This window comes from Acinonyx jubatus, chromosome D4 (genome assembly GCF_027475565.1).
Source record: "Acinonyx jubatus isolate Ajub_Pintada_27869175 chromosome D4, VMU_Ajub_asm_v1.0, whole genome shotgun sequence".
In the NCBI taxonomy this organism is placed as follows: Eukaryota; Metazoa; Chordata; class Mammalia; order Carnivora; family Felidae; genus Acinonyx; species Acinonyx jubatus.
Genome location: NC_069391.1, coordinates 75211685 through 75237747, shown reverse-complemented (window position 1 = coordinate 75237747; position 26063 = coordinate 75211685). Strand labels below are relative to the sequence as shown.

At 45.3% G+C, this 26063-nt stretch overlaps 1 protein-coding gene across 2 annotated transcripts; it reads right to left on the bottom strand.

The window, feature by feature from the left end:
• Nucleotides 1-19473: 19473 nt before the first annotated feature.
• RFK (riboflavin kinase) lies at nucleotides 19474-25367 on the bottom strand. Of its 2 annotated transcripts, none has more exons than XM_015081136.3 (4): nucleotides 24998-25367; nucleotides 23972-24123; nucleotides 22320-22422; nucleotides 19474-21563 (listed from the first exon to the last, which is right to left on the bottom strand). In XM_015081136.3, exons 1-4 carry the CDS (start codon nucleotides 25077-25079, stop codon nucleotides 21433-21435), a joined length of 468 nt encoding a protein of 155 aa, XP_014936622.1. In that variant the 5' UTR covers nucleotides 25080-25367; the 3' UTR covers nucleotides 19474-21432. The 2 variants fall into 2 exon arrangements, with proteins under 2 accessions (XP_014936622.1, XP_026896818.2); XM_027041017.2 differs by lacking the exon at nucleotides 19474-21563 and adding an exon at nucleotides 21570-21996 and having other exon boundaries at nucleotides 24998-25215.
• Between the last annotated feature and the right edge of the window lie 696 nt (nucleotides 25368-26063).

Genomic DNA, 26063 nt, shown 5'->3' with positions numbered 1-26063 from the left:
ATATTGCGGGGATATTTGCTGCCTTCTGGAATTCTGATATTTCTGTAAATGATTTTGGGGGGACAGGGAGAGGAAAGAGATTCTTGTTTGTCTTCGGGGATTTTTCTCCCCTGTGAGCTATCTGTAGGCAGAGGTTGGCTCTGTAAGGGCCAGCTAAAGAGGGCTCACCACCTCATGCCACTTATCACCCTGTTCCTCCCCAAAGAAAGAGTTGGAATGGATTCTAACATGGAAAAATCCCAACGTCCTGCTCACCAGCGTAACAACCCAGTTGCCCACCAGCCTTCCAAAGCTCTCTACCTCTGGGATCTGTTTTTAGACGTCCTAGGCTTCCCTTGGTCCACTCTCCTGTCCCGTACATGCTTGGATTTGTGCACGAGGCACAGTTTTCTACAAATAGCAATCCAGAGGGAAGGGCTCTTACTGGGTGAAATTACATAGGCCGGGTTTTGCGGATTTCCTTGTCAAAGCAGAAATTACAGGCAATGTTAGGAGGGGATCGCAAGAAAATGATGTTTTCGGATGATAATGCTACTCAGAAAAAAATTTATTGCACACCTACTATGCGCTAGGTACTGAGCTAAATAATGCCTTTCAGAAAAAAAATCAACCCACTTAATACCATGACTTCATGAGGTTGGTACCATTATTGTTCTGTTTTTATAGGGAACCTCAGACTTCCTGAGAGGTTATGTAACTGGCCCAAGGTCACAGAAAGCTAAGCAAGATTCCTGGAAAAAGAATGACCCTAAAAGGCATATTCTTTTTTTTTATTTAAAAAAAAAATTTTTTTTCAACGTTTTATTTATTTTTGAGACAGAGAGAGACAGAGCATGAACGGGGGAGGGGCAGAGAGAGAGGGAGACACAGAATCGGAAACAGGCTCCAGGCTCTGAGCCATCAGCCCAGAGCCTGACGCGGGGGGCTCGAACTCACGGACCGCGAGATCGTGACCTGGCTGAAGTCGGATGCTTAACCGACTGCGCCACCCAGGCGCCCCAAAAGGCATATTCTTAATAACTATGCTAGACTGGCATAAAATAAAAAGGAACCTAAATATAGTAAAAGCATGTATATTATTTTATGATACGGCAACTCTATTACCTTTACGAAATCCATGCATTTTTCTTGTCTTTTAATGTAACGAATCACGGATACGGGAAATCTCTGTGAAGAAGTCTTCATTGTACTGAAGGCCTCAGTGTTGCTTTAGGGGAATATGCTCTTAAAACAAAGGTTGGCAAACTTTCTCTGGAAAGGGCCAGATAGTAAATACTTTAGGCTTTGCACGACAATCAACTCGGCCACATGGAACAAATGGGTGGGCTATGTTCCAATTAAACTTTATTTATGGACACTGAAATTCAAGGGAATTTTCATGTATCATGAAATTTTATTCTTCTTTTGATTTTTTTTTTTCCTTCCATCACTTAAAAACATAAAACCGTTCTTAGCTCAGACTGGCCACCAGAGTGCAGTTTGCCGACCTCGTCTTAAAAATCTATTTTTAAGAGACCATGTGTATTAAACACACAGGATATGCCTCCACCATTTTTGATGATTTAAAATCATCTCTTCAAGATTTATTTGAAGCCCTGTTAGTTCCCTTTTCAAGTCTTAGAGATTAAAAATAGCTGTAAGATAGCCATCATCATCAATGGAATCATTTCTTATCCCTCTGCTGTGTAATTATGGAGTGTAGCCTATGCAAATGAGTAACGTTGTTGATTCTGTGTTTTTCGTCTTCCCTGTTAATCCGAAAGCCCTGACAGAATGAGTTGGACGCGTCCTCGTGTAGCCTGGAAATAGTTTTCCAAGAAAAATCTGTGTTTATGATACACAGTTAACGACTAAATGAGGTTCGAAATAACCCTGAATACAAAGAAAAATTGTATTGTTACCTTATGTGAGCCGGAAAAAAAGGCTTGTGCTGTGCGTTGGTGCAGTTTGACGTGTTTCCTTTGTTCTTGATCATGCCACATTATCCTCAGGCTTCTTTTGAATACTATGCTAACGACTGTCTAAATAGATAAATAATGTGGTTGGAAAACAAAGTCCCTTTTTGGTTTTCTGTTTGCAAATAACTTGGAAATATTAAGAGGATCCCTTATAGACTGGAAATGCACTAAGAGGCTGAGCAAGGGCTTGGAAAGTTCCAGTTCATAGAAAGTAATTTTAAAACTGGAAACAAACTTAAATCAAGACCAGACAATGCTATGGGCAATGGCTTGTTAACAGCCTATTTCTGGGCACTTTTTGTGTGATTGGTATTACGCTTTACCAAGTAAGAGACACAAAACAATGCTGCTTGTTAAGAGTGTTTCTTTTTCTTCTTTTTATCTTTCTACCTCCAATGACCGAAGCTAGTCAGAGCAGTTTTGAAGCTTCTTCCTAAAGATCAATCTGTCAGCCCCACCCTCACTGTTTCAGTTAGGCCCCCAGGCTCTCTCATCAGGGCCTTTCCTACTTCCTCTTGAATTCTGCTGAACTTCAGTCTTTCTCCCAATTTACCCTCCATCCCTCTATCAGAGATCCACCAGATCTTAGGTCCACCGGACCATCGCATTCAGGGATCCCCATCACCCACATGGACTATGACATTCAAAACTCTGCAAGATAGAGCCAATGCCTCTGTCACCCCCTAGTTCCTGCCCCTCCTTATTTCCCAGGTACTCCATACTTCTTTTTTTTTAAGCTTATTTAGTTTTGAAAGAGAAAGCACACACATGTTCGTGTGCAGGGGAGGAGCAGAGAGGGAGAGAGAATCCTAAGCAGGCTCCACGCTGTCAACACAGAGCCCAACATGGGACTTGATCCCATGAACCGTGAGATCGTGATCGGAGCCGAAACCAAGAGTCAGACGCTTAACCGACTGAGCCAGGTGCCCCAGATTCTCTTCTTCTCACTTCTCTGGGATAACATCCTCTCATGTTCTTGGGCACACACAGTTCATTCCTTGGAATATTCTTCCCTCACCTTGACCAATTGGAAGATTTCCGACCATCTTTTAAAATCATGTTCACTTCACTTATAACCTCTCCTGGAATGTCTTGAGGATGAATCACTTTCTCACCTCTCTTCTACCTAGGTACTCTGTGCATATAGTTTTTCACATCACATTGTGATGTTACCGTTTGATTGTACATCTGTATTTACTAAAAGAGGGGGCAGCTGCTTGATTCCTTGAAGTGGCTACTATTTCCTTTCCAGAACCTAGCACAGCGCCCAGAATGTGACGAACAGTCAAGAACTCTTGGTGGAATTGAATTTTAAGAAGATAGGACTCACATACATGAAACAACCAGTGAGAACGGTCCTGGAGTGCAGTGTTAAGTGGAAAGGAGGAGGAGAAGTATTGTCCGTTAAGCATGAGAAAGACCAGATAACTCAAATTAGAGCCTGCTGGGGACGGTTTCATGGGGGGATTTGTGTGTGGACCTGATCTGAAAAAGAAAAGGGGATGTAGAAGATATTCCTCAAAATAGTCACTGGAATCAGTAAGTTGTTGATCTGACTTTCATGATAATAGTAGTAACAATATTAACCCACCAAGTATGTGTTAAGCATTAACCATGTGCCAGGCACTGTCCTAGATACAGCACAGACCTGTTCTGTCTACAGAATATATCTGTATCTGGAAAATACCAGCAAGTGAAACGAATCAGATCTTGAGTCTTAAGGAACTTGCAATCTAGTTGGGGAGAAAAACATAAATCATAACACCACAACTACAACTTTTGATGCCTTCTATGTGCCAGGCACGGTTGGTCATAGGCACTTTTCTCCTGTAATTCTATTTCATCCTCATGACACAAATGCTATAGAGCAGTAATATGATTCCTCTTTATGAATGGATACTCAGGGTGCTCTCAGAGTGTTTATGAGTGGTCCACCTGGGATTTGAATCTAGGACTTTCTAGTCCATATTCTTTCTGCTGTACCACTCTGCTTCTGCCTGAAGAATGAACCTCGCCTCTGTCCAAAATCCCTGGATCTCTCTCATTTGGAAATTAGTTTTAGCTGAATGGAATTTGCCATAATAACGAACCACCAGAAGGTGATGCCAGTGAAGCATGGATGAAAGCCTGCAGTTAAGGTGTATCATCCCAGCTAGAGGCACAGTGTTGAGGGTCAAGGATGAAAGAAATTATTTTAGGTAATTGTGAACATTATACACACACACACACACACACACACACACATATATTTCAACATATTAAAACCGAAGATATGGGGCACCTGGGTGGCTCAGTTGGTTAAGCATCCAATTCTTGATTTCGGTTCAGTTTGTGATGATATGGTTTGTGAGATCGAGCCCCACATTGAGCTCTGCGCTGACAACACAGAGCCTGCTTGGGATTCTCTCCCTCCCTCTCTCTCTGTCCTTCCCTGGCTCACATACACGTGCTCTCTCTCTCTCTCTCTCTAAATAAACTAAAAAAAAAAAAAAAAAAACAAACAAACAAAAAAACCCTCTGAAGATAAAGACATAGGTCCTTACTACATACATTTGACATTGGAATAGATGTTTCAAGATCTGTTCAGAGTTAAGGTCTGCTTCAGAGCTCATGAAAAACAGAAACTGTACAATGTCCTACCCAAGCTTAGATGTCATCAACTAAAATAATTAGGAGTCTGCATTTCATATCAAATGTAACAAGTGTAAACAGATTGTGTTTCAAAAAGAAACATAAGAATTTCGTCAATGCGTGCCTGGCATAGACTTTGAATCTAACTGATCACTACATAACAACATCTGATAAGGCATAAATGTGACCAAAATTTAAGGATGTGTTTGGGGCTTCACATTTAAAGCCACCTACGCCTACCTCGCATCGTTCTCAAAGTAGGCCAAAATACGCAAAAACAAAGAAAAAAAGTCCTAAAGATGAAGCAAGGTAAGAGGGATGACGTCTGTTCTGTTTACTTCTATTGCCTTAGTGACTAATACATCCAATGGTACAAAGGTACGTATCTGTTGAGTGATTACAGGTATAAAAAATAATTGCAGTTGCCTTCTGAGCTAAGGATATATGGCGGAACTAGGTCCCGTGGTCACACTTAGCTGTAAGGAAGGCTTGAAAGCAAATATCTGGTAAAGAGTAATGAGATTGATTACCTTGCTGGGTTTAGAAAAATCACGATTCACCTTCTGGGGCTTTGCCATCCACGATACAAGTTTCCCGTTATCAAGGAAGAGGCGAGCAGGGCAGTAGGGCTGTTGTATCACCCGGTAAGAATGTCTCCCAATCTAACAAAAGCATCCATTGATAACAGCTGATCCCCAGCTGCCAAGGGAAACGGAATAAGGCTAGTTAAATGATTCCATGAAGCCAACCCGTGTCTGCAAAGCAGAGAATTATAATGCAAGAACAGAACCAGATTGGAGTTGGGAAGATTACCATCTCTCTGTTACTGCCGCTCATGAAGCAGGAACTACCCATGGCCTCAGGTACTGGTTGATCTCCATCACTTGCCTCTGCCTTTTGCTGGGTCGTCTCCCTTCTCCCCGGAGGCCTCCCCTCAAAGTGCCAGACTGCATTCTCTTGGGGCCACGTCCAATAAGAAAAAGGCCCTACCTGACCCCGATTCAAGTCTCAAAAGAACTTTCTCACTGGTTCAGAAAAGGCATTTGCCAGTTTCTGTCAATATGGCCGTCATTGCCAATTTCAAGCTTCAAACGTGAGGTCACCTGAGGTGAAGCCGGGAAGAAACGTGAGGAGGCAAATCATCATAGTATTTCTACCGTACAGATGCATCAGAGACAAAAACGACCTCAAGAGCAGAGCTAACAGTAAAATGTAAAACGATGAGGAAGTGATGGGTTTGGGGTATTGGTTACCTGTGTTTTTAACATAACTTCTTTCATCGGAAGTTTTATGATTTAATTTTTAATAATCGCCGCGTCTAACAACTGACTAAGAAGGTTCCTGAACAGTGAACAACTGGCTTTGATGAGCCAGGACGAGCCAGCTTCAACACAACCGTTCTTTTTTAGGTGGACTCTTTCCCTCTGTGATTTCTTTCTCTCACTAGCAAATCTCTTATCCAGAAATTCCTGCCTGTTCTTCTATTAGTTCCCCAACGCCAATGTTATCAGAAAGCAACAAAATAATTACTTGTTTGCTCATTTCCACCAGCAATCAAAGAAAAACAAATTTAGTGAATAATAATGTTTTAGCAAAGACTTTTTTTTTTTTAATGTCTATTTGCTTTTGAGAGAGAGAGAGAGAGGGAGAGAGAGAGAGAGTATGTGAGCAGGCAAGGGGCACAGAGAGGAAGACACGTAATCTGAAACAGGCTCCAGGCTCTGAGCTGTCAGCACAGAGCTGGTCGTGGGGCTCGAACTCACAAACCATGAGATCATGACCTGGGCCCAATTCGGACACTTAACCAACTGGGCCACCCAGGCGCCCCTGTTTTAGCAAAGACTTTTAATCACACAATTCCAGACTTCCGTCCACTGCTACCTGTGGTGATGTGAACAATTTCACGTATTACTTGGTATAGAGTAAGCCAATGTATTCATTACTACTACTGCATAACACGCTACTACAGGTATAGCAGCTCAAAATAATATGCATTTATTATTTCACAGTTTTATAACCCAGAAGTCTAGGTGGGCTTGACTGGGCTTCTCTGATTAGGGTCTCACAAGGGCAAAATCCAGATACAGGCCTCTTACCTGGAGGCTCTGGAGAAAAAAATCACCTTGCGAGGTATTCAGTTTCTGGCAGCTATCGGATCGAGGTCCCACTTACTTTTCTGGCTGTTGACCAGGGATCGCTCTCAGCTCCTGGAGGCCACTCTGGTCTTAGGCACGGCACCCAGCCCCCTTGCCAAGCCAACATCCACCCCGCTTTGAATCCCTCTTGCTACCAGCTGGAGAAAAGTCTGCTTTTAAAAAGGTTAAGCTCAGGGGCGCCTGGGTGGCACAGTCGGTTAAGCGTCCGACTTCAGCCAGGTCACGATCTCGCGGTCTGTGAGTTCGAGCCCCAACATCGGGCTCTGGGCTGATGGCTCAGAGCCTGGAGCCTGTTTCTGATTCTGTGTCTCCCTCTCTCTCTGCCCCTCCCCCGTTCATGCTCTGTCTCTCTCTGTCCCAAAAATAAATAAACGTTGGAAAAAAAAATTTTTTTTTAATAAAATAAAAAAAAATAAAAAGGTTAAGCTCAGATGGAGAATCTCCCTTTGGCTACAACATAGCATAATCATAGGCATGATGACCCATCATATTCACAGTCTTGGAGATCAAAGTGGGAAATCTTGAGGGCCCACTTTAGGATTCGGCCCACCATAGCCAACAAGACTCTTTTGGAAATCAATTTTGCAACAAGCGTGCTGTGTCTTTTTAATATTTGTTCTGAGTTCAACACTCATTCCTTACTGGGAAATATGTAAACAGTACTAAGGCATTTACAAACGTTTCGCTTTTGTTTATAATTTAAAACTACTCTATAATACTCGAAAAGTAAGTTTATAAAGACTCTCCAAAATACGCTATGAGAGTTACACGTAATAATAAGCAAGATTTAAAAGTTTATATACACTTGCTACGTGGGGCGGCTGGGTAGCTCAGTCGGCCAGCATCCCACTCTTGATTTCGGTTCAGGTCATGATCTCACGGTTTGTGGTACCCAGCTCCGCATCTGCACAGACACGCCGGAGCCTGCTGGGGATTCTCTCCCTCCCTCTCTCTCCCTCTCTCAAAATAAATAAATGTTAAACAAAAACCCAACAACTTATGTGGATTATGCAACTGAACCATAGAGAGCAAATAAACATTACCTGCCCCCAAATAATTTCATATTAAGGTGAAAAAAGACCCAATTCTGTGTACAACTAACCAAAAATGAGAGAGAATGCACGCAATGCAATAATTCAGGAGGGAAAAAAAGCCAATAAAACCATTAGAATGCAGGGACACCTGGCTGGCTCAGTTGGTGGAGGGCACGACTCTTGATCTCGGGGTCGTTGAGCTGGAGACCCTCATTGGGTGTAGACATTACTTAAAAAACAAAATGATAATAAGCACTTTTCACATGAACTTGAACTCACAGGAGTATTTCAGCTACATGTGATAAAGGATATTAGTCCTGCCAACCAGGGCCCCTTGGAGTTCGTAGAGGCAAGACAGACACTGTATTTGGCGGACCCCCACCTCCTCTTGCCACATCATTTCCCCCTCGTGTTGTTTCTCAGGGAACCAACAAGCCTAAGTGGCAAAGTTGGACAAATGTCCAAAGACACTGGCTCTGTGCCAGCTCCACGAACTATGCGCTTGCTTCAGTTCTAATAATTACATCTCATTCTGTCCATTGATAAACTCTTCTAAGTATGAAGCTCTTGGTTTTGTTTTACTCTTGGGGGGTAATGCCCTGATTAGATTCACCATTTCTGTATGCATTAAAAAAAATTTTTTTTTAATGTTTTATTTATTCTTGAGAGAGAGACAGACAGCATGAATGGGGGAGGAGCAGAGCAAGAGAGGGAGACACAGAATCTGAAGCAGGCTTCGGGCTCTGAGCGGTCAGCACAGAGCCAGAGGCGGGGCTCGAACTCATGGACGGTGAGATCATGACCTGAGCCGAAATCGGATGCCCAACCGACTGAGCTACCCAGGCGCCCCTTTTCACTCTTTTTTATGAAGATGACTTGGCGTAACAGAAATATGCATTTTTGAGAGTTAAAGATTCCCAGGATAGGATTCCAGCTCTGGCCCTTTCTTGCGTGGAATCTTGGGCAAGTTATTGAAATTCTCACATTCCTCACTACGTATGGGGAATTTGAACTCCAGACCTCGCCAGGTTGCCGTGAGGAATGAATGACGTTACATAAGCAATGGGCCTGGTACACAGACCCCATACTTCCCTCCCCACTCCCTCCCACATCGTTTTAGTAGCAGTGAAAACTTTTAGTAGTCTCCTTCCCATGAACCTGTATTTTGAAAGGATTTGTGAGGCCAGATTCCTTGAGGGAGAAAAGTAGACTTAACCTGCTGTATACACTTAATCTGGAAGCAAATACCCACCCACTCAGCACTTACTGACAAGACCTTCTCAGCAAGCAAATACTGTTGGATTTGTGGCTTTAAGTAAGTGTATCATTAAGCAGATTTTATTACTTGAGTTCTGAGCAGATAGGGAAACAGGAGATTGTTCCTTCAGAAATCCAGTGATGTGCTCCAAAGCCAGGAGGAAATAAAATCCATTCCTCACTGAAATGATAATAGTTTTACTTGAAGGGCCATACATTCAGTAGACATGTTGGCCAAATGCTTGACCTCTAATGAAAATCTGTTCAACTCTCCACACCTTTTCACGTTCTAAAAAGTAACCATAGTCCCCCCCCCCCCCCACCTCCAGCAGAACAGTTTTTTGTTCTTGTTTTTAGTAATCTCTACACTCAACGTGGGGCTCAAGCTCACGACCCCAATGTCAAGAGTTGCATGCTCTCCGGACTGGGGCCAGTCTCAGAATAGTTTCACAGAAATCCTATTTACAGCTTTCCAAGAGAATCCACGCTTCTACAGTAAAGCCCTCCTTTCTCCCCAGAGTTTGCCTACGAAGCCACGGGCAATCTTAGCAATATGCTGAGAATATAGACAAGGAAGGGCAACGATCTAGTCTTTCCAGGTCACTTTTACTGAGAATGCATGTAGAAAAACCTTTAGATCACAGGATTTGAAAGTGGGCTTCAAAGAGTCAGGAAGATAGGCCTGTCTGGACAGTAGAGCTGAGAACTCACGAAAGCATCCTCCTTTGCCTCTGTGGCCCTCAAATGTCTGTAAGTTGAGGACAGCCTTGCAGGCATCATGTTCCCCACTGAACGCCACCAGTCGACGCCCGGCAGCCAGGAGCAGTGGCATGGACCTCAGACATCAGGGTGCAGATGCAGCCGGGCAAACACGACAGGCAGAGGCAGGAGAGCATAAAGTCAGGCAACCAGGTGGCAGCTAAAAACCCACAGTCTGGGTGCCATAAGGTTGTCCAAAGGTGGTACAGTTGACCCTCGAACAATACGGGTTTGAACCGTGTGGGTCCACCGACATGTGGATGTTTTTGATAAGTACAGAACAGTACTGTGAATGTATTTCCCTCATGATTTTCTCAATAATATCTTCCTTTCTCTAGGTTACTTTATTGCAATGCACATAGCATACAACATGCAAAATATGTGCTCCTCAACTGTTGATGTTGTTGGCAAGGCTTCCAGTCAACAGTAGGCTATTAGTAATCAAGTTTTGGGGGAGCCAAAGGGCATGGGCGGATTTTTGATGGCATGAGGAATCGGTACCCCAGCTCCCATGTTGCTCAAGGTCAACTGTATTGAGTTTGGGTTCCAGACTTCAGGTCTCAGTCCGGCAAGCTTAAAAGGGTGGCTCGAGCTGTGTTTTCAGTATCGATTTATTCCCGGGGCAAAGGCACACAGAAAGCAAATCAAATTGCTAATCAACAAGTGGCTGGGCAAAGAATCCTTGACAAAGGAGTCTTCAGCCTGACTTTGTGATACACATCGTTGGGCTGTAAGGGATCACGAGGGATCTTGATAACTGACGCTTCCACCAAGGTCTCTCTCTCTCAGCCTGGGATTGGAATTTTTATCCTCTGTGATCCCTTTGGCCAAACTCCACACTGAGTCCTTTACTGCCTTGGTAACTTCCTTTGCAGCACAGCTGTATAACATCTGGATAATTTCTCTGTCCTGTTTTTCCGTTGATTTTTACTTTTAAAGAGCTGTTTGCTGTTTGCCTGTCAAATCAATTTTGTCCCCTGTAGGTGGATTTCCGATGACTGCAAACAGGCTTGTCTCCTTACATTTGCTTGTGAGGTTTAAAGGAAATAATGCATGTCAAAGTCTTTTGTAAGCTATAAGGGGCTACACCAATGTTATTATTTCTCTGTTCACCTGTATTGTCACTTACACTGTGCAAACTGGGAGAAATCAAGTAATACTCTCACGCCAACCATCTGGATGTGGTTTTTCAGAAAACCGGGCAGCTACATAATCCATGGGGCCCCGTGTAAAAGTCAAGAATTTCAAAATGGCGGGGCACCTGGGTGGCTCAGTCAGTTAAGTGTCTGAGTGTGGCTCCAGTCATGATCTCATGGTTTGTGAGTTTGAGCCCTGCATGGGCTCTGTGCTGACAGCAGAATCCAAAGCAGGCCCTTGGATTCTGTCTCCCTCTCTCTCTTCCCCTCCCCAGCTCAGACTCTGTCTCTCTCTCTGTCTCAAAAATAAACAAGCATGAAAAAAAAAAAAAATTAAAACAAATTTCAAAATGGTAGCAGCAGAGCCCCGGCTCTACACATGGGGCCCAAGCCCTGGTGAAACACTTCACAAAGCCAACCACGATTTCAGGATATTCAGGGAGATGGGAGACTTGCAAAATCCATCACCCCCAAGTAGGTCAAAGAAGTTGAACACAGAGGTGGTAGCTTTGGAGAAAAGGGAAGAAGAGTTCCTTAAGATCTACAAAACACAGATATTTAAGGAAAACCCCAAGGAAGGAGGCTTGGTATAGACGAAATTCCTTCCAGACATAAAATGCTTAACTGAAAGAGAGCTGCTCTTCGCATTCAAGACATCTTCATTCTCATCTTCGCCTGCGTGACATCAGCCAAGTCATCTGAGACAACGTATGTGGCTGCGCCTTGTGTTCTGTAACCCGTAGACGGCACAACAACCGAAGTGTAAACTTTCACCGTGGCCGTTCTGAAAGGTGGCCCTTGGCCACACTACAACACACGCCGAGTGGGGCCTCGCCTGAGGGCGGGGTACACTCCTTCCCAGGCAAGGGTGGGGAGGGCTTTACTTTGTCCCAACTCAGCCTTTTTTTTTTTTTCTTTTTTCCTTTTTCTCCTGGTTTCTACTCCCTCTGGGCTAAAAACAAAAGCAAAACGGAGCCTACCCTGTCAACCTGTTAATTTCCTAGGCAACCCGCTTGGAAGGCTTCGCCACCCTCCCAAAGGCAGGAGGGCAGGACAAGGAAGGAAGGGCTGGGACCTCCCTCGGGGTCGTGACCTCAGAGCCAAGTTTACGTAGCTGAGGGACTGGCAGTGCTGGAAGGGAGGGCGGAGACCACACCGCATCCCTGGCTCTTTTTCTCCTACTGGCTTCTCAGCTTCCTGGAACCAGCAAAGAGTGGAGAAATCTGTAAGAGCCCCCGCTTACACCATCTATTTCCTTTGTCATTCATTTCCTGAAAACTTCTTTCAGGGGACACGGTGAAATAAACACCACAGGATGTACTCAAGAGCAAATTCATCTTTCCTGAAATGCTGGCTTGTGGGGACCTTCGGCACGGCAGAAGTCTCCTGTGCTCTTTCTTCCACATCTAGAAGGTACTGGAACAAAGGAAGAGACATCATGCCCCTTTATTTCCTGCATCTGGGGGAGGCAAGGAGAGACCATGATTCCTTCCCCAGAAATGCACTCAAACACCTATTTCCCAGAGACCCCAACTATACCAGGAGCCCCACGGAGGTGAAGATGAAGTCAAATAAAACTGGAACTTCTCTGGGAGGCTGCCTGTGTGTTCCTCAGAGTCACGGACGTCGACGTATTCCATCAGTACCCCTAGCACATAGCAGAGGGCTAACACACAGTAGTCCTCCCTAAGTATCTGGGGAGGGAATCTGCTCACAGAAAGCATTGTCTGCCGCTGACCAGAACTCGACTCGGCATTTAATCTAGGGAACAGTTGGCTGCGTCCTTAAAGTTGCCATGTTATCTTTGGCCAGAGGAACAAATGGCCACCTTACAACAGTAACCAGCACTGTTTTTCGGGTACTAAAAATCACTTTGCACGATCGATCCGTTTAGTCCTTATACTCATCACGGCACTGTTGTTATTCTTGTTTCAACGGATAAGACACGAAGCCACAGGCGGTTAAATAACTTGTCTATTTGCATAGATACTGTCTGAGAGGGCTTGCTTCCTCACTTTCCAGATTGCAGCTGCCAGATGCCTCCAGAACCAAACACAGGAGGGCAAATTAAAATGGGGACTTTCTTTTATTACAATCCACAATAAAACAAAACAAAATTTATACCAACACCTCTTTATAAAACTAAAGCAAAAGTCCGAGGAAACGATACTTACCCAAATTATGTTTTTCATCATATTCTGATTTTCTTTGACGCTGACCACAATACACTAATCTGATTTCACAATGTATACTTGGGAAAAACCTGAGCTAGATAGATAAATTTTTTTTAAACCCTGTACATAGGACGCCTGGGTGGCTCAGTCGGTTAAGCGTCCGACTTTGGCTCAGGTCGTGATCTCCCCGTTCGAGTTTGAGCCCCACAACATGCTCTGAGCTCTCAGCACAGAGCCAGCTTCAGATCCTCTGTCTCCCTCTCTCTCTGCCTCTCCTTTTCTCTCTCTCTCTCTCAAAAATAAATAAACATTAAAACAAATAACAAACAAAAGCTCTATTAGGTAAGAGCCAAGGTTAGCCCCAGACTTGCTGTATTTAGAGGGTTCTCTCTGTATTTTTTTCCCCTTCTGGAGCAATTCAAGTGCAATGCCTGCGGGGCACCCAAAGCCCCTGCTAGGTCCCTCAGATCCTGGGCTTCTGAAAGTCCTCCTCTGCCCATCTTCTGGGTCACTTCGCCGCTCCAGATGGCCATCTTAGGTACAGTCTCTATTAGATTTGGCTCCAGCCCGATCTGTGCATCTACTCCAGGGGAAGTGCCCTTTGCACTCTCTCTTCACCCCCTCCCTTAAGTGCCACCTTTTCTCCCTCTCTGGTCTGTTGTCAACACCCAGTCTAGCTCCAGCTTCTTACACCATCTTTACATTCCATCTCCCAACCTAGGAAACACAAGCTCTCTGCCTGAAGAATCTGGAAGGGTGCAGACACAGCACGCCGATGTCATCTCCAAAGGAGTCTTCCCTCGTGAACTTGACTCCTCTACAGGTAGGAGGAAAGTGATGGACAGAACAGGTTTCACATGGTCTCAGCGCGACCTGGATTTCCTAGGACGCAGGACTGGAAAGTGGGGGAGTTAGCATCATCTATTACGAAGATTTTACCCTTGATGGCCTCTTCCAAAAGCATAAGGAAGAGTTCCATACTCCCATGATTTTACACATGGGTGGGCTTCAGATAAGTGGAGGGAATGGAAAGATAATGAGCAAAGGCTTAGAGTCTGGGATAAGCAGTTTAGGAGTTACGAGGGAACATGAGCTCGCTGGGGCGCGTCCACGTATGACAGAAGTCACGGAGAACAAAAGGTGGATGTCAATGAAACAGGTGGCCCAACGAGCCTGCCAGAGGCTAAAGGCTCAGGTCTGGGCACTCTGCCCTGACCTTAGCTGGCCCTCCAGATCTGGTCCATGACCCACATCCTTGGTACTTCCCTATTCCTCCAGACTCAAGAGACCTTGTTCCTGTCCACAATGTGTCAATTTGATTAATGCTTATGTGTTTGTGAACTTTCTGCCTTTTTTTGCTGGCTCTACTAAAAGTTGTTTGTTTTTTTTGTAATGTTTACCTATTTCTGAGAGAGAGAGAGAGAGAGAGAGAGAGAGCGAGCGCGTGCAAGGGGGAAGGGGCAGAGAGAGAGGGAGACAGAGGATCCAAAGCAGGCTCTGCACTGACAGCAGAGAGCCCAATATGAGGCTCGAACCCACAATCTGAGAGATCATGACCTGAGCCAAAGTCAGAGGCTTAACTGACTCTTGATTTCGGCTCAGGTCACGATCTCACAGTTGCATGAGTTCAAGCCCCACATCAGGTTCCACACTGTGTGCAGCCTGCTCAAGATTCTCCCTCTCTCTCCCTCTTCCTCTACCCTTCCCCAACTCACACTGTCCCTCTCAAAATAGATAAACTTAAAAATACATAAATAAGTAGAAGTTTGGTCTCAGCTATGCTAACTCTCTCCTGTGCCTGAAACACTCTAGCCTGTATAGAAGCCTGTGGAAGGGTGAGCTGCCAGGTTCTGCAAAAGCTGCTAACGGGCAGACCTGGAGATGGTTCCTGCCCACCCCCCAGGACCCCCAGGGTCCCACGGACACTGTAAAACTCCTTTCAGGCCAGGCAGCCAAGCCTGTCTGCCAAGATTGTTTCCCTCTTGAAACAGGCTGAGTTCCAACGCTCAGCTCTGAAACTTTCTTCCTACACAGTTTGAGTTGGACTGAGTTTATCTCTGACTTTCCGTTTCTTCATGAGACCATGAAGTGTGGTAACAATACCATCTAGCTAGATGGCTTAGCGTAAAGAACAATGAAATGATGGAAGCGAGAGCACATAGAAGCTCCTACTGCTACAACAGCTAACATTCATCACTGGTCAGTAGGTGGCCAGAATGTAACCACTCCCATCTTGAGTCCCTACAGTGAAACATAGGGATAAGAGCCCCCACTCTTCTTCTGAGTGTTCAACGTGCACCTAGTTACCTGGGTTTTACTCTGCAAATTGTGATCTTACAAAAAACATGATACCCTCAATGCAGTTAAGCTGCGGGAATAACAAGTATTTCATATTATCCATCCTTTGGCAAGACCGTAAAAAGGAATGAAGAAAACAAACGTTCACCAAGGGCAGAGAATCCAAGGTAACACTTCCTTCTCCCTTCCCTAAAACTTCACGAGAAGCCCTCAAACTCATTCTATAGGCAACAGTAGAAAACAGGTCCGGCAGGTCAGGCTAAGGGCCAGGGAAAGTCCTACTTTTGAAATACGGCAGAAATCTCAGTTATTAGGTTTTGCTGGGTTCAGAAGAGATTTAAAGACAAAACAAAAAGCTTCATTTGACAGAAATTCTGTACTGGTTGGAGAACCTTTAATAAACTTGAAATTCCAGCAAATTTGCAAGCAAAACACCACCCTGGGCGGCCAGAGAAAATGTTTTGAATTCTCAGAGGCCTAAAGGGACCCTGAGATGAACTTGGACTTGTGAGGGACTCATAGTTAGCAGCAGGTATTTGTTTACAGGGATCCAGGCAAAACTCACACCCGGGAACCTTCTCAATGCCCCAGAGGGAGTGACTCTCCTAGGATTTATAACCACCTGCTTCCAGAAGGGCTTCCTGGTGCCTTCTCTTGCGTGCACAAAGTGAAATCGTTGACATGGAAAGAGAACGTGAGCCTTGAGAGAGGCTGGCAAGTGGGCTGACCCACCCAAGCACAGGTTTAAATATTCCCTAGCAATGGAGGTCTTTCATCAAATGTCTTCAGTAGAAGCCACAGATATAAAACAGAGAGGGGTGCTACCTTAAAGTAAGCAGGGTGGGGCAGGGCGGAGATCCCCTTGCTGGCCCAGCTCCGGGTGTTTCTCTATGAAGCTCTTAGGCTCTTCCAAGAACACTCTGAAAATCAGGTTTCTATAGGATGAACCCTGCTGGGATCAAACATGAGGCCTGAGCTTCCTGCAAATCAAGGTAAAAAAGAAAAACACACGGGGCACCTGGGTGGCTCAGGTGGTTAAGTGTCCGACCTCGGCTCAGGTCATGATCTCACGGTTTGTGGGTTCAAGCCCCGCATCAGGCTCTATGCTGACAGCTCAGAGCCTGGAGCCTGCTTCAGATTCTGTCTCCTCTCTCTGCCCCTCCCCATTTGTGCCCTGTCTCTCTCTCAAAAATAAATAAATGTAATAAAAAAAAAAAAAAAAAAAGAAAAACACTAGGACTATAGACTTTTTTTCTTTAGATGAGAGTAGAGTCTTGTCCTTTTTTTCCCCCTTACTGTCCAGTATCAGACTCCCCCCTTGTTACGTTTAAAGAATTTACTTCCCACTGTATGAGCCTTAGTGGCAAAGCGTCTGTCTCTCTACAGAAGCTGAGATAGGTATTCAGTTTCCCAGCCCATCCCTTGCAGCTAACACATGGGCACATGACCAAGGCTCGGCCAATCAGATATGAATCGTAGAAAGATTAGTTTCCGGGGCAACAGGGCCAGCCGTGTGGAGCAGGTGGTGGCACCGTCTTCGAGGAACCAGCTCTGCGTGCGACTTTGGCTCTGGTTCTGGCTGGGGCCCCCCGTTCTTACCCAGCTTCCAGCTGTCCCATCCAACCTCTGAATTATCCATCGTTCTGCCAATGAAGTTCATTCCCTGCTGAAGCCAGCCAGGTCCATTTCTGTTACTTGCGACCAGTTAGATTCCTAAGCGAAACGGTAACATCGGAGGCTGCAGCCGGCTGTGGGGAATACAGAAGATAACCCAGTGCAGTTACATGATAACTTGGATTTAACTTAAGGCAATGCAACTACAGGGACTCCCTGGACAAGAGCATGAGAGGGGGCAGTAAGATTCTTTGATTTGCTTAGTCATCCTTGCCTGTTCAAACTCAACCAAGGCCTCTACTGTCCCAGAAGGAGGCCCTGGCCAAAATGCAAAGAGACATGAAAGGATTCAATTTTAGGTTTGAGCTTCAAAAAAAAAAAAAAAAAAAAAACAAAAAACCCCGAAGCTTTTGCAATTTAAAGATAAGCACTCATAGGTCGTTTTGACTTCTCTACCGGGCTTGCTGACAACCTAAGCGCTTCCTAAGAGGAGGCTCCACTCCAGACAGCAATCGGGAACACTCAAGACTGGCACCCACTCCTTCCCCCACACCCTTCCGCAGCCCTGCTCTCCCACTGGCTTGGGTAACCCAGGGAACTAGGCCTGGTTTAGAGCACTGATCCTGAGGAACTTGATTCAGACTAATCTCGTAGAGGCAGGCAATTTATAAATAGAAAATACCTTCTTCACTCCCAATCCCAGGGCTCATGCCTGTTTCCACTAGAGAGAAAAAGAAGAGGAGGAGGAGCCAGAGGAAGCGGAGCGGAGAAGAGAAAAGGGAGGGGAAGGGAGAGGAGAGCAGGGAAGGAAGAGGCCATCTATTCTAAGCTTCACATCAGGGTTCCTCTAAGTCTGTTCAGGCTGCTATAACAAAACACCTCAGACTGAGTGGCTTCTAGAGGAAACTTAATTCTCGCAGTTCTGGAGACCAGAAGTCCAAGCCAGCCTGGTCAAGCTCTGGTGAGATGCTTCCCCTCGGCTGCAGACTGCCGACTTCTCAGAGTACCCTCACATGACAGAAAGAGCAAAAGAAAGTTCTCCAGGGTAACCTTTTATAAGGGCAATCCCATTCAAGACAGCTCCGCTCCGCGCCCCACAGAGGTCCCACCTGCCGACACACTGGGTGTTAAGACGTTCCCATCCAGCGCTGGCATCTTGTGATCTACACCTCCAACTGAAATTGTAAACCTCTAAGTTCACCTGGACACTCCGGGTTTGAAGATGTGAATACCACTTTAAGTTCATGCTCAACCCTCACCAAAGGGGCGGGGGGGGGGGGAGGGGGGGAGTGATATTTATTATCCTGATTTTGGTTTTGATTTCACAGGTGTGCATCCATATATCAAAACTCGCCAAGTCGCACAACTTAAATATGTGCAGCTTATGTCAATTGTACCCTAATAAAGCTGTAATAAACTCTTTATCGAAATATAATTACCACACGGGCATACAACGTACCGATTCAACACCTCCTTACGAGTGCTCACCACGATAACTGGAGTCTCCATCTGTCATCCTTCGTTACTACCTTAATTATATTCCCTGTGCTGTACTTTTCTTCCTCGTGACTTATTTTACAACTGAAAGTTTGCACCTCTTAATCCCCTTTATCTATTCTTCCCATCCCCCCGCCTACCTCCCCTCCACCCAATTTTTGTAGAACCTTATTTTACCGTTTTTAACGCTCATTTCTTTACACACATTAAAGTCACTTCCAACTCGGATAAATCCCTGGGTCTGTCATCTTTGTATGCTTCTGTAGTGGGTTTCTGCCAACTCTTGCTCAGGACGGCATCTCTTTACAGGGTCGACTTATTTCCCAGCTCAGTCTCTGAAGGTCAGATTGGATCTCCTCTACCAGCCTCGTGACCATTTTCCAAGTCAGAGAGGAACAGGAAAAGGCGAGCACTTTTACCAGGAAAGCAACACGGTCCTCGTAACTTCTAAGTACATGTCCCGCTTCCGTCTCCCTGATCGCAACTGTCACAGAGGAGCCTCAACTACGAACATTTAAACCCCCGTCGTTGAGCGCGCTGGAGGCAGTGCTGCAAGAACCCCTGTGCGTCCCTGCATACACTAGACACAGGCAAGAGTTCCAAGGGGCTGCTAGTCATGGAGACCGCAGGACCCCGTTCTGGAGCGGGAGTTACGGAAAGGAACTCACACCTACTTACACTCCCCTGGCTCTTGTGACTCTAAAATATAACGGGGACCCTCACCCTCAGAAAGTAGGCTTTTGAGGACGGACACCGTGCGAACAGAAGGCTCTTGAAAGAAGCCCGTGACGGTGCCGCGGGCACACACGGCAGCTTGTGAAGGCAAGGCCGTGGGCTCTAGAAGTACCCTTGCACGCCAGCTCCTCCCTCCAGATGCCGCCCGCGACCGCTATGCAGGCCTCCAACCCACCGGCAAGTAGCCGGCAAGGGAGGGACTCAGATACACACAAGGCAAAAGGTGCAAAGAAACGTCACCTGGTTCAGATTTATTTCAAGGCCTGAAATCATTCAGATTAATAAAAAATGGTATTACTGCTATTTCTCATCATACATACGCCACGTAAAACTTTAAGAAGTGTAGACACTATTAACTCCTGCACCTCACGATATACAATTTTCAAACTGCAAGGTGACAACAGCAAAGACTTCCCACACACTTAGTGAGGACGTGATTAGCAGCAGGCTATACAAATACAAATCCGTTTTTACACTTTCCATGTCTGTTTTTATCTTTGCTTTGTAAAGCCACTAGTAATCGAGGCTTCTTTCAAGCATAGGCTCCCTAACATCAAATTACATTTCCTAAGTATTTTCATAAGGGAAGTAGGACACACACTACATTGTCCGCCATAAATTCATACACCAAACAGAAAAACACAATCCAACTAAATTTACCCATGCTTCCCCTTTCTCCAGATGTTTTAGGTATTTTTCTGCTTTGTGTGTTTGTTAACATCAGTTCTCTATGCCGATTAGAGAAAATGCTCGATGATGAGTTACTTTTAAAATTACCTTCTCTGTCTTCCTGCTCGCCTTCCCCACACCAAATCTGGTGCTTAAGCGAACGAGAGCACAATGTACTGTTTCAGGGGGGCCAAACAAGCTGTCGTCTCAATTTCCTAAATATCCAAAGACTTCAGTTTTCTGCCAATATAAACAGTGTCCCAAGTAGCCAAATACTGCTTCTTAGTTAGGAGGAAGAAAAAATGCATAGCGTGAGGATTATTTAACTAAAGCTTTATTATGTATGCCTTTTCCCCAAGCTACAAGCACTGTTTAGCATTAAATTACATTGTGCGTACACAGCTACGACAGTTTACATTTGCTCAGGAATATATAATTACATTAAAAATAAATAACTGTTTCATAATTTAATTGGCTCTTAAAAGGTTTCTCTAGGGGGAAAACAAATGTTTGTGTTCTTCAAGAAACTGGTATATACAAATCATCCACTGTGTGCTCACCCTGAACATGAGGAAACCTAAGGATGAAGTTCTGGGCATTTTTTTCCCTACAATGCAATACAGCTTTGCACTTAGTCACTGTTCACGGGGCGAAGGGATGGAATGATATAGGCACCATCTTTTGTCCAAGTGTATAGCTGTAGAACATTCTAAATGGAATAGGGAAAACAAAAAAAAAAATAACCCTGACATTGACAACTGTTTCAAGGAAAACAGAACCAAAATCAAGAAAAACGTTGAACATCGACCCTAAAAAGGACAAATGTTATACCACACAGAAATGCAACATAGGGATTTAGAAAAACACTCATTTTACTGCTCTAGCAGACAGATGATAGGATGAGGAAGTCTAGACCAACTGGAACTGAGTCAGCTGTTTACAAAAATGGAACACAGTACAATGATTTGACCTCATAGAGGAAATGACTAACTACAGTGAAACCCCACGTCTATTTGTAATATATTAACATACCAGATATCAAAAATATAAAGTATGGATTTTCCCCCTTAGGTTTACAATAAACTCTCAAAGCTCTGGTGAATACACTTATTTACAAGCCTTCTCTAGTTAGCAGCACATCCTACACAGATACATACACGCTACTTTTTACCATGAGAATTATAGTCCTCATCTCAAAACCAGTGACTTGCCTTTTTACCCATAATTATATACATTTCATTCCCATTATAAGACACTTAAGACCTGTCTAGTGGTACATTTTAAATGACATATTGCATAAAAAAGAAGCTTGATTTTTAAAATGAATCATTTTAGTACTATAGCATGATGCGTTGAATTTGAACAGTTGAAGCATAATGTGGTAAGTACATTGTACTGTTTAATTCACAGCTGTAGGAAAATGTTTGATTTTTAAAATATAACAACTGAGCAGTTATGAGTAGTAAAATACTAGAACACAGTGAATGAATAAATAAGAATAAGATGATTTTTCATCAGTGGCCATTCATTATTTTGCTTTTAGGAACCCGGAAGAAATTATCTTCTTTCAATTTCAAATGTTCTGGTAAATCTAGTCGTTTCTTGGCTTCCTCGATATCACCTTGAATTGCTGAAATAAGGGACTCTGTAGAGAGAACACAGCAGGCAGACGATGAGAAACTGCCGCTCTACTCTCTCTACTCGTTCAGACTCTCCTGAAAGCTCACAGGCTGGCAGCGCCTTTAGCACAGGGGAGACGCCCAATAAATGTTTGTCCCGTCCCTTCTTCCGGACTGACGTAAACATCAATGGTACCCAAAAGATGTCCCTCTTCTCCTGGCAATTTCTCAGAGAAAGGCATTAGCAAAAAGTGTGTCACAAGTACCAAATGGAAGGAAGATTCACGATCAAGCCTCTTCAGTATTTACATTTGTAAAAGACCCTCTCCAACAGAATCAAAGCAACCACACCACGCTGACATACTTGATGCTCTATGTTTCAAATACTGACTTAGTTTGTTACACTTCAAGCACGCAAAGCATCTTTATTCACGACAGCATTCTCTCTTGTTCCTTGAACTATGAAAAGGAAATAGAGATTTCACTAACTTCATACTGTTGGGAGAGAAGCAGCCAGCCTACTGATACTGATAAGAAGCATCACATACTTATGTGACCCTGGGCAAACTATTTAACCCTCCTCTGCCGATCTCCTCACCTGTGAAATGGGCAAAATAATTCCTCATGTTATGGTGGGGGGAAGTGACTTGATTCATGTAAGGCACTTACAGTGCCTGGCACATACTAAATGCTCAAATACCATCTCGCCTGCCGTGCTGTTACTAGCAGAAGCATTAGAAGTGGCTGCGGTAATACCTAAGAAGACCTAAAAGGAACTTTACCTAAAGAATCGAAGTTCTTCTCAGGTCTGAGGTAGCCAACGATGGCCACATTGAGGATTTCCCCATAGAAGTCCTCTTCGAAGGTGTGCATGATATGAGTTTCCTATAGTTAAGAAATATCAAAAAGATTACCATCAGATCACAGAATACCTGAAATTTGAAATATTACCTTCACATTTACGGTGGGGGTCATTTAAATGAAACCGTGAACGCTTGCTAAATTTTTAAAGACAGGTTAAAATCTAAGTGTAGTTTTTCTCCTGAATGCTTCCATCAGTCCTGTTCCTGCTCCTGACCTTACATGTAAACATTGTGTCTGAGTAAGGCAGATGTCATACCACAAATATTGAGCACAATGCTAAGCAGTTCTGGGCCATCTCTACTGTTTTTACCAGTACTCAGTCCTGTGGTTTTCCAACTGTGACACGCTTCTATAAACTCTTCAAGGACGCTGAAATTTATACCAACTCTGTTTCTGCCATGCTCCTGAGCTGACCGAGACTCAGCCCTATCTCGCAGATTAAGCTGTTAAGTGGTAGGGATACTGTGAACAGAGCAGAAGGGTATGCCCTTAAGGTAGTTTAAGAGGAAAGAAAAAAAAGCATCACCTCGCAATTTTATCAGAAAGCACCATTTGTGTAGTAAGGAGCTCTATCTTAGCAGGATGAGCAAGTCATTAAAAAGTGAATGAACTACATTAATTGTGGCAAGCTCCATTTTATAAAACATGCTCTTAAGTAATTCACTTAAAAATTTTTTTTTTAATATTTACTTATTTCTGAGAGAGAGAGCACAGAGCATGAGCAAGGGAGGGGCAGAGAGAGAGAGGGAGACACAGAACCCAAAGCAGGCTCCAGGGTCCGAGCTGTCAGCACAGAGCCGACAAAGGGCTCAGACTCACAAACCATGAGATCACGATCTGAACCGAAGTTGGACACTTAATCGACTGAGCCACCCAGGCGTCCCATAAGTAATTCACTTTTATCTCCAGTGAGGATAAGTCCATGGGCGGCTATAAAAATTAATATTGCAATTTTGGCTTGAAACTCTACTTTTTATTTTCTACAGGACTTGAAAGACAAATGCACAAAATTCGTAACTTCAGAATGTTAAAGGCAATCCTCGCGGAAACTGCACAGAAAATAGTTATGTCAAGTACACAAAAGGAAATAAGGTAATCAAAATTTGTCACTGCAAAAAAAAAAAAAAAATTAAAAAACAAAAGGCAGTAGTGGAAGAAATATCAAAAAGGCTGTAAGGCATTTAGAAAACAGCAAAATAGCAGAAGTCCCTCCTCAGCAGTCATTAGCTTACATGTAAATGGATTAAACTCTCCAAAGAAAAGGCAGAGATTAACAGAACGATTAAAAAGCACAATCCAATTATACCCACCCCCCCCCCCCTTTTACAAGAGATCATTTTCTTTAAGAGATTCGCTTTGGATCCAAAGACACAATACACTGAAAGGAGGACAAACTCTTCCATTCAAACAGTAACTAAACACTTGAAAATCCTTCAAGCCCGCTGCCAGAAAGCCTAGTCATTTGGACTATGCTGTGAGCACCACTGGGGAGTTCTACATGCATCTACTACTGAATATTACCTTAAATCATTATCCCATTTCCAGTTACAGACCTAGATATAACTCTTACCATGGACTTTTTTGTATTTTTGTAGTACGGGTTCCATCCTATGCTCACCACCATCTTATGGACATCTCCACTTCCAACACTGGCCCAACCATAATAAATGCCAGTGGATACATCAGCTGGGAGATTGTCAACTACTTGTTCCGGAAAGTTGGCTAAAGAACAGAAACAAATATTACGAGTGTTAATAGCGTCATAGTAAATCTTTATAAAAATCGCAGGCAAGGAAGCATAGTCTAAATCATTAGGCTCACCAGAGTCCCAGGACCCTGCCCTGCCTATGCTTATCAATCCCACCCTCCTTCGATAGTCTGGCTCAGGTTTTTCTCTCTCATCGCCATGTGGATAGGTTAAGAACAATTAAGTGTATAAACATCTCCAAAAAAAACACATACTCTTGAGGCAGAAGAAAACGGGTGCACGAACAGCTGGGGTTTTTAGACCTGGGCTTTCTTAAGGAGGTTCGGAATCTCTTGAAACGATTCTTATTCTCCAAATATAGGCGCCTACGTCCCAAGCTCAACAACCGGGGGTAACCGTGGTATGTGTTTTTCAGGATGAATTACACATGATCAGGTCCTGCCTACTGCAACGAATGTAGACAGACCAGAAAGGAGATCTGATTCTCATCCAATTACTAGCAAGACGTTTAAAGACAACAAAAAACCTTGCAGCTGGCTTGGAATCTAACCAGCCTGGTTCACGTTACGTTTTCTAACGGGGAAGCCGCGTGCCAGGCCTGGCAGCTCTAGCTCGGTTGGATAGGGAGGCGGGAAAGAGGGGTCCCGAAACTCCGCTCGCCTTTCTGCCCTCACCACCCCTCCGGCCCAGTTCCGCGGTGAGCTGGGAGCCAGGGACAGGGACGAGTTTCCTCAACCCGCCTGAACAAAGCAGAAACCAGGCGGAGCGGAGGGCGTCGCCTCTGCCCTCGGCCCCAAGTTCCCCGTCTGACGTCCCCGCTCCCGCCCGACCCAACCCCGCGAGTCGGAGGGGTGCCCCAGAGGGGGGCCCGCGACCGTCCGCGCTCACCTGTAGGGATGCCCAGCTGCTTGGAGCCGCGGCCGAAGCCCCGCACCACCTGGCCGCGGCAGAAATACGGCAGGTGCCTCATGACGCCGTCCGCTCGAGGCGCGGGCTGAGACCGGGGTCGCGGGTCCGGCGAAGCCGCCGTCGAAGCGGTACCCGGATCTCCCGGACCAGCCGGGGACGCAAGCGGGAGCTCGGCCGGCCGGGAGGGCGGGCGCGCTACGAGCTTGGCGGCGCGGACGACACGCCGCAGTGAGTCCGTCACGCCGCCGACCCAACAGGAGCCGCCGAGCGACCCAGAGCTCGTGTCTCCGCCCCGGGAGCTGCGGCGGCTGCGGGTACCCGTGCGGGCGGCGGGAGGGTCAGCGTGGGAGGGCCCGAGCCCGCCCAGCGCCGCGAGCCTGCGCACACTTCCTCAGCTAAATGCCTCACAGCCCTCTCGGCTTCCGTAGCCCCGCCCCCGCGTGGGCCCGCCCCCAGCCGTGGCCCTGGAGCCACCGCCCCGCCCCTCCTTGGCCTCTCCCGCCCCGGGCGGTGGAAAGTGTGGCTGGAATCGCTCTCGTCTTGCGGGCTGTGAGAGCACCGGTCTCCGACAGCCCTACGTGTTTCTGTTCCCTTCCACCGTGTCCATAACGATCCTGACGCCAGATATGTTCTTTGGCTCCTTGGCAACCGCCAGCTCGATGGTCATTCGTCATTCATTCGTTCTTTCAGCGTTTATTAAAGTTCCAGAATTCCAGCTCGAGAACACTTCGTAGAGGAAGCTTTTCCTAAAGGCCAGAAATGCCCTTCTGCCCGCGGGCTGACGTTATACCAGAATGTAAGCGCCGAGGGAGCGGGTCCTAGTCTGTCACCCTGCCCCCCGCTGACTAGTGCAAGGTTGCAGTAATGCAGTTTTCTCCCAGGAAGGATGCAGCCGCCTACCTACCCCTCCCTCTGTGAGGTGTTACCTGGAGAATTTAATACACCCGACAAAAAGCGTCATCCCTACTGCAATGTCAATTTGGGGGCCTTCTGACCCTTGGGGCCATAAACGTTACCTGGGGAAGTAGCTCAAGGGAAATTTCTT